This window comes from Vulpes lagopus, chromosome 2, assembly GCF_018345385.1.
Source record: "Vulpes lagopus strain Blue_001 chromosome 2, ASM1834538v1, whole genome shotgun sequence".
In the NCBI taxonomy this organism is placed as follows: Eukaryota; Metazoa; Chordata; class Mammalia; order Carnivora; family Canidae; genus Vulpes; species Vulpes lagopus.
In genome coordinates this window covers 162,116,588-162,127,456 of record NC_054825.1, presented here as the reverse complement: position 1 = coordinate 162,127,456, position 10,869 = coordinate 162,116,588, and the positions used below count along the sequence as shown (strand labels likewise).

At 51.4% G+C, this 10,869-nt stretch overlaps 1 protein-coding gene across 2 annotated transcripts; it reads right to left on the bottom strand.

Annotated features, from left to right (window-relative positions):
- Positions 1-3,379: 3,379 nt before the first annotated feature.
- On the bottom strand, positions 3,380-10,336 carry LOC121479761 (sialic acid-binding Ig-like lectin 10). Of its 2 annotated transcripts, XM_041735571.1 has the most exons (11): positions 10,239-10,336; positions 9,737-10,120; positions 9,295-9,579; positions 8,956-9,003; positions 8,557-8,829; positions 7,497-7,544; positions 7,118-7,375; positions 6,750-7,034; positions 6,354-6,444; positions 6,129-6,258; positions 3,380-4,066 (listed from the first exon to the last, which is right to left on the bottom strand). In XM_041735571.1, the coding sequence occupies exons 1-11, from the start codon at positions 10,273-10,275 to the stop codon at positions 3,809-3,811; spliced, it is 2,097 nt and encodes a 698-aa protein (XP_041591505.1). In that variant the 5' UTR covers positions 10,276-10,336; the 3' UTR covers positions 3,380-3,808. The 2 variants fall into 2 exon arrangements, with proteins under 2 accessions (XP_041591505.1, XP_041591511.1); XM_041735577.1 differs by lacking the exon at positions 7,497-7,544.
- Between the last annotated feature and the right edge of the window lie 533 nt (positions 10,337-10,869).

The window sequence follows — 10,869 nt, the reverse complement described above, 5'->3', positions numbered from 1 at the left end:
TGCACAGGCTTGGAAAGCATTAACATATCCACCACCAACCACCAGCTTCTTCCATTTCATCGATGTTGTAACCTTTTGAAATTATATGGCTTCCCTTCTAAACCTTTCCCTGCTCTTTAGTTCTTTTTTTTTCTTTAAGATTTTATTTATTTATTTGAGACACAGAGTACGAAAGAGAACAGGAATGGGGAGGGGCGGGGGGAAGCAGACTCCCGGATGAGCAGGAAGCCCGAGCTCAGACTCGGTCCTGGGACCTGAGCCCAGATGCTTAAACCCCTGAGCCACGCAAGCACTCCTGCTCTTTAGTTCGTGACCTTGTTCACTCTAAACTTGGTCAGTGATGGGCCTTTTACATCTCAGTCCAGCTAAGTGCCCAGGATTCCCACCTGGGGCTCTGAGTCCTTTCCACTCAAGAGCGCCTCCTTCAGGAGGGATTGCAAAACAGTGAAGAAAGCTGTGATTTTTTTTTTTAAGGTTTTATTTATTTATTCATGAGAGAGAGAGAGAGAGAGAGACAGAGACAGAGACAGAGACACAGGCAGAGGGAGAAGCAGGCTCCATGCAGGGATCCTGACGCGGGACTCGATCCTGAGACTCCAGGATCGCGCCCTGGGCCATAGGCAGGCGCTAAACTGCTGAGCCACCCAGGGATCCCCAAAAGCTGTGATTTTAGAGCCAGATGGCCGTTGCTGGGGGTGGATGCACCCCTCATTTCACAGATTTCTCCTGTGTGGCTTTATTTTATTTTATAATTTTTTAAGATTTTATTTGGGATCCCTGGGTGGCTCAGCGGTTAAGCGCCTGCCTTCAGCCCAGGGCGTGATCCTGGAGTTTCGGGATAGTCCTACATTGGGTTCCCTGTATGGGGCCTGCTTCTCCCTCTGCCTGTGTCTCTGCCTCTCTCTGTGTGTCTCTCATGAATAAATAAACGAAATCTTTAAAAAACAAGATTTCATTTATTTATTCATGAGAGACAGAGAGAGGAAGAGGGAGAAAGCCAGGCTCCATGCAGGGCACCCGACGCGGGACTCGATCCTGAGTCTCCAGGATCACGCCCTGGGCCAAAGGCAGTGTTAAGCTGCTGAGCCACCTGGGCTGCCCCCTGTGTGACTTTAAATAAGTTAGTTCACCTCTCTGAGTCTCACATCTCCACAATGGGGATACTCTTTAGGGTTTGTTTTGTTTTGTTTCGTTTTTTAAAGATTTTATTTATCTAATCATGAGAGACACAAAGAGAGAGAAACAGAGAGAAGCAGGCTCCATGCAGGGAGCCGGATGTGGGACTCGATTCCAGTACTCCAGGATCACGTCCTGGGCCTAAGGCAGGCTCCAAACTGCTGAGCCTCCCAGACATCCCCAGTGGGGATACTCTTTGATGGCAGAACACAGGATTAGCTGAGGACAAGAAACAAGAGTCTGGGGCAGCACATTGACAAGTCCTTGAAACAAGCAAAGGGACATTCTTTTACAGACTCAACTGCCTTGATGTTCATACTTTGCTAAGGGCAAAAGGCAATCTTAGCCTGACCCTCAGGACCCTGTAAGTCTACTTTAACATATAAAAAATTCCTTTAGAAATTTCCTTTATCTCTGGGCCCCTGGGTGGCTTAGTGGTTGAGCATCTGCCTTTGACTCTGATTGTGATCCTGGCATCCTGGGATTGGAGTCTGCATCAGGCTCCCTGCAGGGAGCCTGCTTCTCCCTCTGCCTATGTCTCTGCCTCTCTCTCTCTCTCTCTCTCTCTGTCTCTCTCTCTTTCTCTCTCTCTGTCTGTCTGTCATGAATAAATAAATAACATATTTAAAAAAAGAGATTTCCTTTATTTGTAAACCCCCAAGATACATGTTGGCGATCATCCTCCAAGCACATGGCCCACTGATACACATCTAAAGTGTCTCATGACTCAGGTTTTATTAGACGGTAATAAGTGACATTTTCCCAACAATAGCTAGCTCCCTCTGGCCCTGGAAACTTTACTTCCAAAATTCCTTAGACAGTAAGCTATCCTCAAACCTCTCCCAACTCCCAGGTATATAATCAGCCACCCCTCACAGGCCTGGGGCAGCCCCTCTTCCTACCCACAGGTCCTGTCCCGGGGCTTTAATAAAACCACCATTTTGCACCAAAGACGTCTCAAGAATTTTTTTCTTGGTCGTCGGCTCCGGACTTCACCTATATTCCAAAATTTCATCACTCTTTACCAGACACCAGTTGTTACTGAAGGAGGTAATTACTAATAATTGGCTTACGATGTGATACGATGCTCAAAAATGTCATTTTCTCCTTCCTTCCCCTTCCTTTCCTGTTATTTCACTGCCACTTACACAAGGTGAGTTACCTGAGAAAACTCTCTTTGACCTGCTTTACCCCCATACATATTTTTCAGCATTACCCTTAACCTCTTCTGCTTTACTTTTGTGGGGGTTTCCCCCCCCCCCCCAGCTCTTCTGGTCATCCTATTGTATAATTTAAAACGTTTTTTGGGGGGAGAGGGGCCTGATGGCTCAGTCAGTTAAGAATTTGACTCTTGGGGGCACCTAGGTGGCTCAGTGGTTGAGAATCTGCCTTTGGCTCAGGACAAGATCACTGGGTCCTGGGATTGAGTCCCACATCAGGGTCCCTGCAGAGAGCTTGCTTCTCCCTCCACCTATGTCTCTGACTCTCTCTGTGTATCTCTCATGAATAAATAAATAAAGTCTTTAAAAAGGAAGCATCTGATTCTTGATCTCAGCTCAGATCTCATTCTCAGGGTCATGAGTTCAAGCTCCACGCAGGGCATGGAGCTGGCAAAAAAACACATTCTTTCTTTTTTTAAATGCAAAGATCCCAACATCTATGCTGGGATCCTCAGTTTTCAGCCTGACAAGGAGTAACCATCCCCCAAGAGAGCTTTCTATGAGGCAATTAGGACAGATCTCTGGGGGAGGGAGGAAGGAAAGGGTAACGTTCCTCTCTGAGAAATAGAGCCATCTTTTCTCTTCACCAGCAGAGATTCAGAGCACATTGTGAAGTTTGTTTTCTATTCCATTTTGAAAGTCTTTCCACCTCCATGCCCCTCATGTGTTTGCTCATCCTTAGATGGGTCAGAGAATGCATTTGCCCCCACCCTCCATGTTCTAGCCCAGAGAGACCTCACTCTGGGGACTTCCTGTCCTGTCACTCAGCTAGCCTCCTTTTGCAGTGGCTGCTCTTGAGCTCACTCTGAACATCTGCTTCTGTTCCTCTTCTGTAAAAATAAGTGGCCGAGTTTAAAGATTCTGCAGACTCTTCCTGGAAACAACCAGACAGCAAATATTTCAGAGTCCACTCTGCCTGACTTTGGCTATAGACATACATAAAAGAATGGGCACGACTGTGCTTCAACAAAGCTTTATTTATGGACACTGAAATTTGAATTTCATATCATTTGCACGTATCACAAAATATCTTTCTTCTTTTGATATTCCCACCAACCACTTATTTTCTTTAAGTTTATTACTATTATTATTATTTTAATAATCTCTGCACTCAACATGAGGCTCGAATTCAGGATAGGGAGATCGAATTCAGGATAGGGAGATCGAGTCACAAGCTCTTCTGAATGAGGCAGCAGGGTGCCCCTCCCCCAACCATTTAAAGTGTAAAAAAACACTATGCTCAAAAATAGGTAGCAAGCTAGTAGGACTTAACCTCTGAGGTTAGCTTGCTCACCTCACAAAGAGATAGTTTAATTTTCTTTAAAGAGAGAGAGACTGGCTGCTCATTCTCCTCACCCTCTCCATTCTGCTTACCCTGGATCCCCGCCCTGCAGCTCCCACCCTGGAGACCCTCAACGGAACTTGATGTCTGCGTAATCTGAATAGGTATCCTGGGGCTCCTGGGGTTCCCGGGGCCTGGGGTCTGAGAAGTGGAGGGTGGCATAATGGAGCTCCTCTCGGTTATTTGATTCTGAGGCTTGAGTGAATGATCTGGGTCCTTGGCTAGTGTGGGAAACAAAATGTAGCTCCTTCTGGTTCTTCTTACAGTCCAGGGAACCCGGAGGAGGGGCCTGAGAAGGGCTGCTTGGTTTGGCTTTCCGATTCTGAGCCTGAGGGAAAAACAACCATCTTTCTTTCTTTCTTCCTTTCTTCCTTTCCTTCCCCTTCCTTCCTTCCTTCCTTCCTTCCTTCCTTCCTTCCTTCCTTCCTTCCACAAATGCTTGACTACTTACCACGTGCCAGGCACTGATTGAGGAACTGGGGATTACATCTTGGGGCAGGAACAGGCAATAAGTAATGTCTGTGGTGTAAGCCACCTTTCTGTGGTTCTTTGCTGTGCCAGCCTGAGCAAACAGGCACAGGCAGTTCCATGTCACCGCCACCATTCAATATGAGAACTGTTCCATCACCATCAAGTTCCCCTGCTTCCTATTCCTTTAAAGTCCTCATCATCCTCCTGTCAACAACCCTGGCAACTACCAATCTGTCCTCCATCTCTATAATTTTACCATTTCCAGGGTGTTATAAAGATGGAGTGATGCATATAAGACCATTTGAGGTTGGCTTTTTTTCCCCCTTTTTTGGTCTCTAAGTTTTTCCAATTGGTAGCTTTTTTTTTTTTTTTTTTAAGATTTTATTTATTTGGGCAGCCTGGGTGGATCAGCGGTTTAGTGCCACCCTCAGCCCAGGGCAGGATCCTGGAGTCCTGGGATGGAGTCCCATATCAGGCTCCCTGCACAGAGCCTGCTTCTCCCTCTGCCTGTGTCTCTGCCTCTCTCTCTCTCTCTCTCTCTCTGTCTCTCATGAATAAATAAATAAAATCTTTAAAAAAAATTTTGTTAATCTTACAAAAAAGATTTCATTATTTATTCATGAGAGACAGAGAGAGAGAGAGAGAAAGAGAGAGAGAGAGAGAGGAAGAGACACACACAGAGGGAGAAGCAGGCTCCCTGCGGGGAGCCTGATGCAGGACTCAATCCCAGGACCCCGGGATGACCTGAGCCAAAGTCAGATGCTCAATCCAGGAGCCCCTAACTGGTAGCTTCTTTAAAATGTTTGTTCCTTTTGATCGCTGAGAAATATCCCACGGGGTTAGATGTACTTGTTTGGACTTTTAAAGAATACCAGGCACAGAGAAAGAGGGGGTGCAGGGGCGAGGGGCAAGAGTGAAAGCAGGGAGGACACACAGGAAGTGAGGAGGTGCATGGAACTGCAGGAGTTGGGGAAGGTAGTTTGGGTGTATTCTGAAGGGGATTTGCTGATGTGTTGGTTGTGGGGTGGTAGAGAAGAGAAGAGCAAAAGATGACCTCAAGAATTTCAGCTTAGGCAATGGGGCAGATATGGTGCTATTTGTTAAGATGGTCCCAGTGGAGGAGAAGCCTACTAAGTCATAAGTTCTGTCTCAGGCTAAGTCCAAGATGCCCTAGTAGACATCCAAACAGAGATGCTGCCTCAACAGTTGGCTGTGAGTCTAAGATTCAGGGGTGAGCTTGAGAGATGTAAAATTTAGAGTCATCACAGTAAATGTTCTCTCCTGAAAATATCCAGCATTTGTAGAACACCTAACTAGGTGCCAGGCACTATTCTAAATGTTTTACAGGTACAATAAGCAAGGTGAATACTTAGAATGATCCTAGGTGGAAAAAAAAGATGAAGAATGATCCTAGGTAATAAATACTACTATTTTCCCCATTTTATAGTTCAAGAAACTAAGACACAGAGAAGTTAAGAGACTTGTCCAAGAACACACAGCGTTAAAACCAGGATTGAACCCAGACAGGCTGGCTTCAGAGCCCTGATCTTAATCACTAAATATAATCTGCTTTTCAGTGATATTAATAATTATCACATCATTAATTATAATTAGTAACACCATCAAGGTGGTAATAATGGGACAGCTGCTCCATTCTGAGTAAGTGTATGTGTTCTAAGTCTCAAACCAATTCTCAAAGGAAGCAGGGGGAGAAATGGAGGCTCAGAGGATACAAATGATTTGGTCCAAGTCTTACAAATAGTAGGTGCCAGAATCAGGACTTGAATCCAACACTCATACCTTTTCCACCTTGCTGTCCCTTGGGAAGATGGATGGGACCATCTTGGGTTGGGACAGGAGAGGGGCCAGGGTAGAAGTCTGAGCAGGAAAAGAACAGGCAGGCAGCATGAGCCACTCACCAGGGGGCCAGAGTTAGGGACCACGTTGATGTAATCCAGGATCGTACTTCTCCGTGTGGCCCTGGGCCTTGGAGGGATCCCTGCCTGGTCCGGAGTCCCTGCCTGGGTCTGTTTCTTCCTCAGAATTTTCCTGCCAGGGAAACAACCCACCTGCAAGTACACCCCAACACCTCCCCTGTCCCCAGCCCCAGATCCCACATGCCATTGCTCTGGCTCCTAACTCACATGACCAGGAGGAGGCAGAGGAAAAGAAATGTCATGATGCCAGTTCCCAGAAATGTTCCGTTGGAGAATGCTTTTGAGACGAGCCCCTTATCTGCACAAGGAAACAGCCATCTCTGAGCCTGTCCCATGAACGTGGGGCCTCACACCCACCTGCCCTTGGGCACTCAGGCTTTCAGCTCCCTTTCCAGAGGTTTTATCTGCAACCCCTCATGTCCAAGTCATGGAGACCCTGCTGCACCCCAGGACCAGGTGACAGGCCTTCCCATTTGGATTTCCCTTCGTATCCCCAGCCACAGGAGTTGCTTGTCCTCTGCCAGCTCCTGCTTCAACCACAGGACTCTGGCTCCGGTCCCACTCAGTGTCCACCTCGGGGGGGCACCCAGTTGGTCCCCTAACCTGGCAGCAGCAGGACGGAGGCGCTCTGAGTCCCGTGCATATTCCAGGCCTCGCAGCTGAGTCTGAGGCCAGAGCCCAGCGGCCCACGGAGGCTCAGGGAGCTGTTGGCCCAGGGCCCCTCAGCGCTGGAGGTGACGGTCAAGGAGGCATTGCTGTGGTTCCGCGACAGCAGCCCCTCCCCCAGCCGCCAGCGCAGGGTGGGGGCCGGGCGGGCGAGGGAAGAGCAGGTGCACTGCAGCGCCTCGCCCTCCCAGGAGCAGGAGGGACTGAGCGGCTGCGGGGGGTCTGAGGGATGGAGGAGAAGGGGTCAGCGGTGCCCCTGCTCCCCAGGCCCTGGGCATCCTGCCCCCAGGGGTCCCCACACTCACAGACCACAGAGAGGTGCAGGGAGACGTGCTGGGAGCCCAGCGAGTTCTGAGCTCGGCAGGTGAGTTCTCCTTCATGCTCCATTTGTATCTGAGGCAGCTCCAGGATCCCAGGGTCTGCAGGCTGCGAAGGGTTCAGAGTCTGTCCCCCCAGGGCCCAGCTCAGCCGGGCTGGGGGGTTGCTGTGGGTGACACAGAGCAGATGCAAGCTTTGGCCCTCCAGGACTGGGAGAGATGTGCCATTCCCGAGGTTTTCCAGAACTAGGGGAGGGAAGAGGCAGGACAGATGGTCAGCTAAGGGCACAGGGACCCCTTTGCATGCCAATATTCCAGATACCAATGCCCTCTGTGTAGTACCGAGTTTCTCTGTTCCCCTTCCTACCTGTCCTATTTTTGTGCAGGACCATCACTCTCAGGTTCTCTGGGGCATCTGAAACAGAGACAGGGTACTGGCTCTAGACTGGCCAGGGGCATCCCTCTGGACAGAGAGGGGAAGCGGGGGTCGAATCATCCGCTGACAGATTCTCCCCTGAGTGGCCGGAGGGAATAGACTGGTAAGAAGGACTGGTTTCTGTGATTTGGAATTTATAAAATATATTTGGCCTCTGTCCTGTTCCTGGTAGGGAGAGCTCCTAAAACCCTAGGAATGTCCTAAAGGAAGAGACCAATAAAACTCTCTTGATATGCATAACAAACCCCTATCCACCACAGCCGGGTTTATGTAAATGAGGGGACTTTTGGAAAGCACCTCAGGTTGGTTGCTGGTTGCCAGGAGAACCAACCTTGTGACCTGAGGCTTGGGGACTTAGACCCCACCCCTGACTTCCATGGTCGGGGAGGCTGGAGGTGGAGTCAAGCCAATCATTTGCTCAATCCTGCCTTTGTATTGAAACCTCCATAAAAACCCAAAAGTATGAGGTTTGGAGAGCTTCCAGGTCCGTGAACAGGTGGAGGTGCAGGGATGAGGGCGTACCCGGAGAGCAGCATGGAAGCTTAGGGCCCTCACCCCACACCTGGCCCTACACATCTCTTCCACCTGCTGGTTTTTGTTTTTTGTTTTTTTTCATAATAACCCGTGATCTAGGAAGTAAAATATTCCTGAGTTCAGTGAGCTACTTTATCAAATTAAATCCAAGGAGAGAGTCATGGGAAACTCCAATCTATAGCCAGTTGGTCCACCTGGGCTTGTGACTGGCCTCTGAAGAGGAGGGAGGGTCTTGGACTGAGCCCCTTCACCTGTGGGATCTGACATGTCTCCAGGTAGACAGCGTTCAGTGGAGTTGAATTATAGAACACTGGGCTGGCCGTCAGAGAATTGCCAGTCCCCAAAGGCCTGGGGTTCTGAGTGCCTTTAGAGCTCTGGGACCTTGCCCCCAGCCCTGGCCAGCCCCCCTCATCCCTCTCCCTTTCTGGAAACCAGGCCCCCGGCCAGTGGCACTCACACTGCACAGAGAGGTCCAGGGTGCGGCTCTGGGAACCAAGCCTGTTCTCCGCCCGGCAGGTGTAGCAGCCCGAATCCCCAGGCTTTACCCCGTGCAGCACCAGCTGGTGCTGCTCGAGGGTTCCAGGGCCCCGATGGTGGGACCAAGAGAGGATTCTGTCCTCCAAGGCCCAGCTCAGTGTGGCCGGGGGCTGGCTGTCCACAGCACAGAGCAGTCTCAGGAACTGGCCTTTCTCAACCTCTAGATGTGGGCTGTTGCCCTGGGGTTCCAGGGCTGTAGAGACAGAAGCAGCTAGAGGAAGTCTGCAGGGAGGAGCACCGCCTCCCTTCCCTCCCTCCCTCCCTCCCTCGTCCTCCGGGCGCCAGGAGGACCAGCCCCTCCCTCCCAGGCCCGAGGTACCTGACGTGTTGTCACGGGAAATACTGATCACCAGGTTTTTGGGAGCATCTGCAACAAGATTGAGATCTGGCTCTGGGGAGGGACGAGGAGTTCCTCACAGTAAGAGAGAGCACCCTCCGGGAAAAGAAAGTATGACTATCCGCGGGACACAAGCCACGGACAAGTGCCAAAGATGCTTGTGGACACGGAGCAGACTGCATCCCCAAGCCCCTCCAGGGCAGAGGCAGCATGGTGGGGCTCAACACTGGCCTCTCGGGACCCACCGCCAGACACATCCCTCCACTTGCACATCCTCTCCGTTCCTGCCTGCGCACCCTGATGCCCCGCCACCAGACTCACAGGCAACATTAAGTTGAACGGTTTTCTCTGTGCTCACGCCCTTCCGGGCGAACTCTACACGGCAGGTGAGGTGGGTGCCATGGTCCTGGGGCCTCGGGGTGAGAATAAGCATGGAGAAGTAGGAGGATGTTGGTCTGCTCCTTTGGTCGGAGACGGCGGCCCCCATCCAGGAGAAAGTAGGGGCTGGACATTCCTCAAAGGCCCAGTTAAACACGCAGATGAGGGTCACCTGGCGCCCCGACTCCAGGACCTCTGGGACGAAGACCTCTGGCTTCTGCGTCAGGGCTGAGACAGAGAGAGGGCAGGATCCTAGCCCTGGAAGGGGTGACCCCTGGTCTGTTCCCCCACAGACTCCCCTTTCCCAGTGTGGGGAGTGGTGGCGGGGGAAGGCAGGGAGGAGGAGAGACCCCACCCCATTGCCCAGCTGGAGCCAGTTCTATACCTGTCACTTGCAGAGAGAACTGGTTTCTCACAAAATTGTATTGCACGTGTCTGCCTCTTTCCACCCGAAAGAAGTACATGGCTGTGTCCTCCACCTGGGCCTCTCTGATGAGCAAGGAACAACTCTGACTCTTGGGATCGCCAATAAGCTGGAATCGATCCGGGGGCACAGTTTGCACCTCTCGATACTGGTCGTTTGTGGCCACCGGCCTTCCGATGGCCGAGTCCGACCCAGCTGTGAACCAGTAGCCGAAAGCTGGGGTATCATCCCTCCAGCCTATCTGGGGGTAGGAGAGGGTACAGGGCACATGCACACACAGGCCCTCTTGCACCTTCACGACCTTCTGCACTTGCAGTGAGAATCTTGGGTCCTGAGCCTGAGACCCTGAAGGAGACAGAGATTCAAGCTACACCCCCAGCCCAGACCACCCCACCCACCCTGCCTGGGATCTCCCACCCCACCCCCACCCATCCAGGCCCCTGCTGGCCGTGGACCCACTCACCGCCCCACAGTAGGGCCAAGAGTAGCGGCAGGAGCATCTTTGCACTAGGAGGTCCTTGGACCTGCCCTCAGACTGGCTCATTCCCCAGACGCTGTGACTGCAATGGGCAGGGCAGAAGAGGAAGCACCGCGCAGAGAAGACAGAGGAAGCTGAGCTTCCCGTGATGTGTAAACTGCTCCTGATACTGGGCCCCACGTGGCAGTCCCTGTCCTCTCCACTCCCCACCCCACCTCATCCACTAGGACTGGGTCTTTCCCTCAGAGGCCTACCTGGTGCTGAGGATTGCAGAGCTGGTCCTTCGGGGAGCCAGCTCTGGGGGAGAGCCTGGAGGGCATGTGAGGCCATGGGGTCTGGGCAGGTGGAAGATAGGGGCTCTCCCACTGGGCTGGCCCTGGGTCACTGAGGAAGCAGAAGTGAAAGTGCACAGTGAACCCTTCTTCAGAGAGAGGTGCCTCTGGGGATGGTGGTTGGTGCAGAGATGGATTCTGGGGGTGGAGGAAGGGCTGGTCTTGAAATTTAGAATGTCCAGTTAAAGTTAACTTTCCTGGGACACCTGGGTGGCTCAGTGGTGGGGAGACTGTCTTCAGCTCAGGTCATGATCCTGGAGTCCTGGGATCGAGTTCCACATCTG

Excerpts from the sequence above, each read along its gene's own strand:
- LOC121479761 (XM_041735571.1), bottom strand. The coding sequence starts at position 10,275 with ATGCTCCTGCCGCTACTCTTGGCCCTACTGTGGGGCG. Across the intron at positions 10,121-10,238 it reads CTTGGCCCTACTGTGGGGCG|GGTCTCAGGCTCAGGACCCA; the intron begins GTGAGTGGGTCC and ends TGTCTCCTTCAG. Across the intron at positions 8,830-8,955 it reads TTCCCGTGACAACACGTCAG|CCCTGGAACCCCAGGGCAAC; the intron begins GTACCTCGGGCC and ends CTGTCTCTACAG.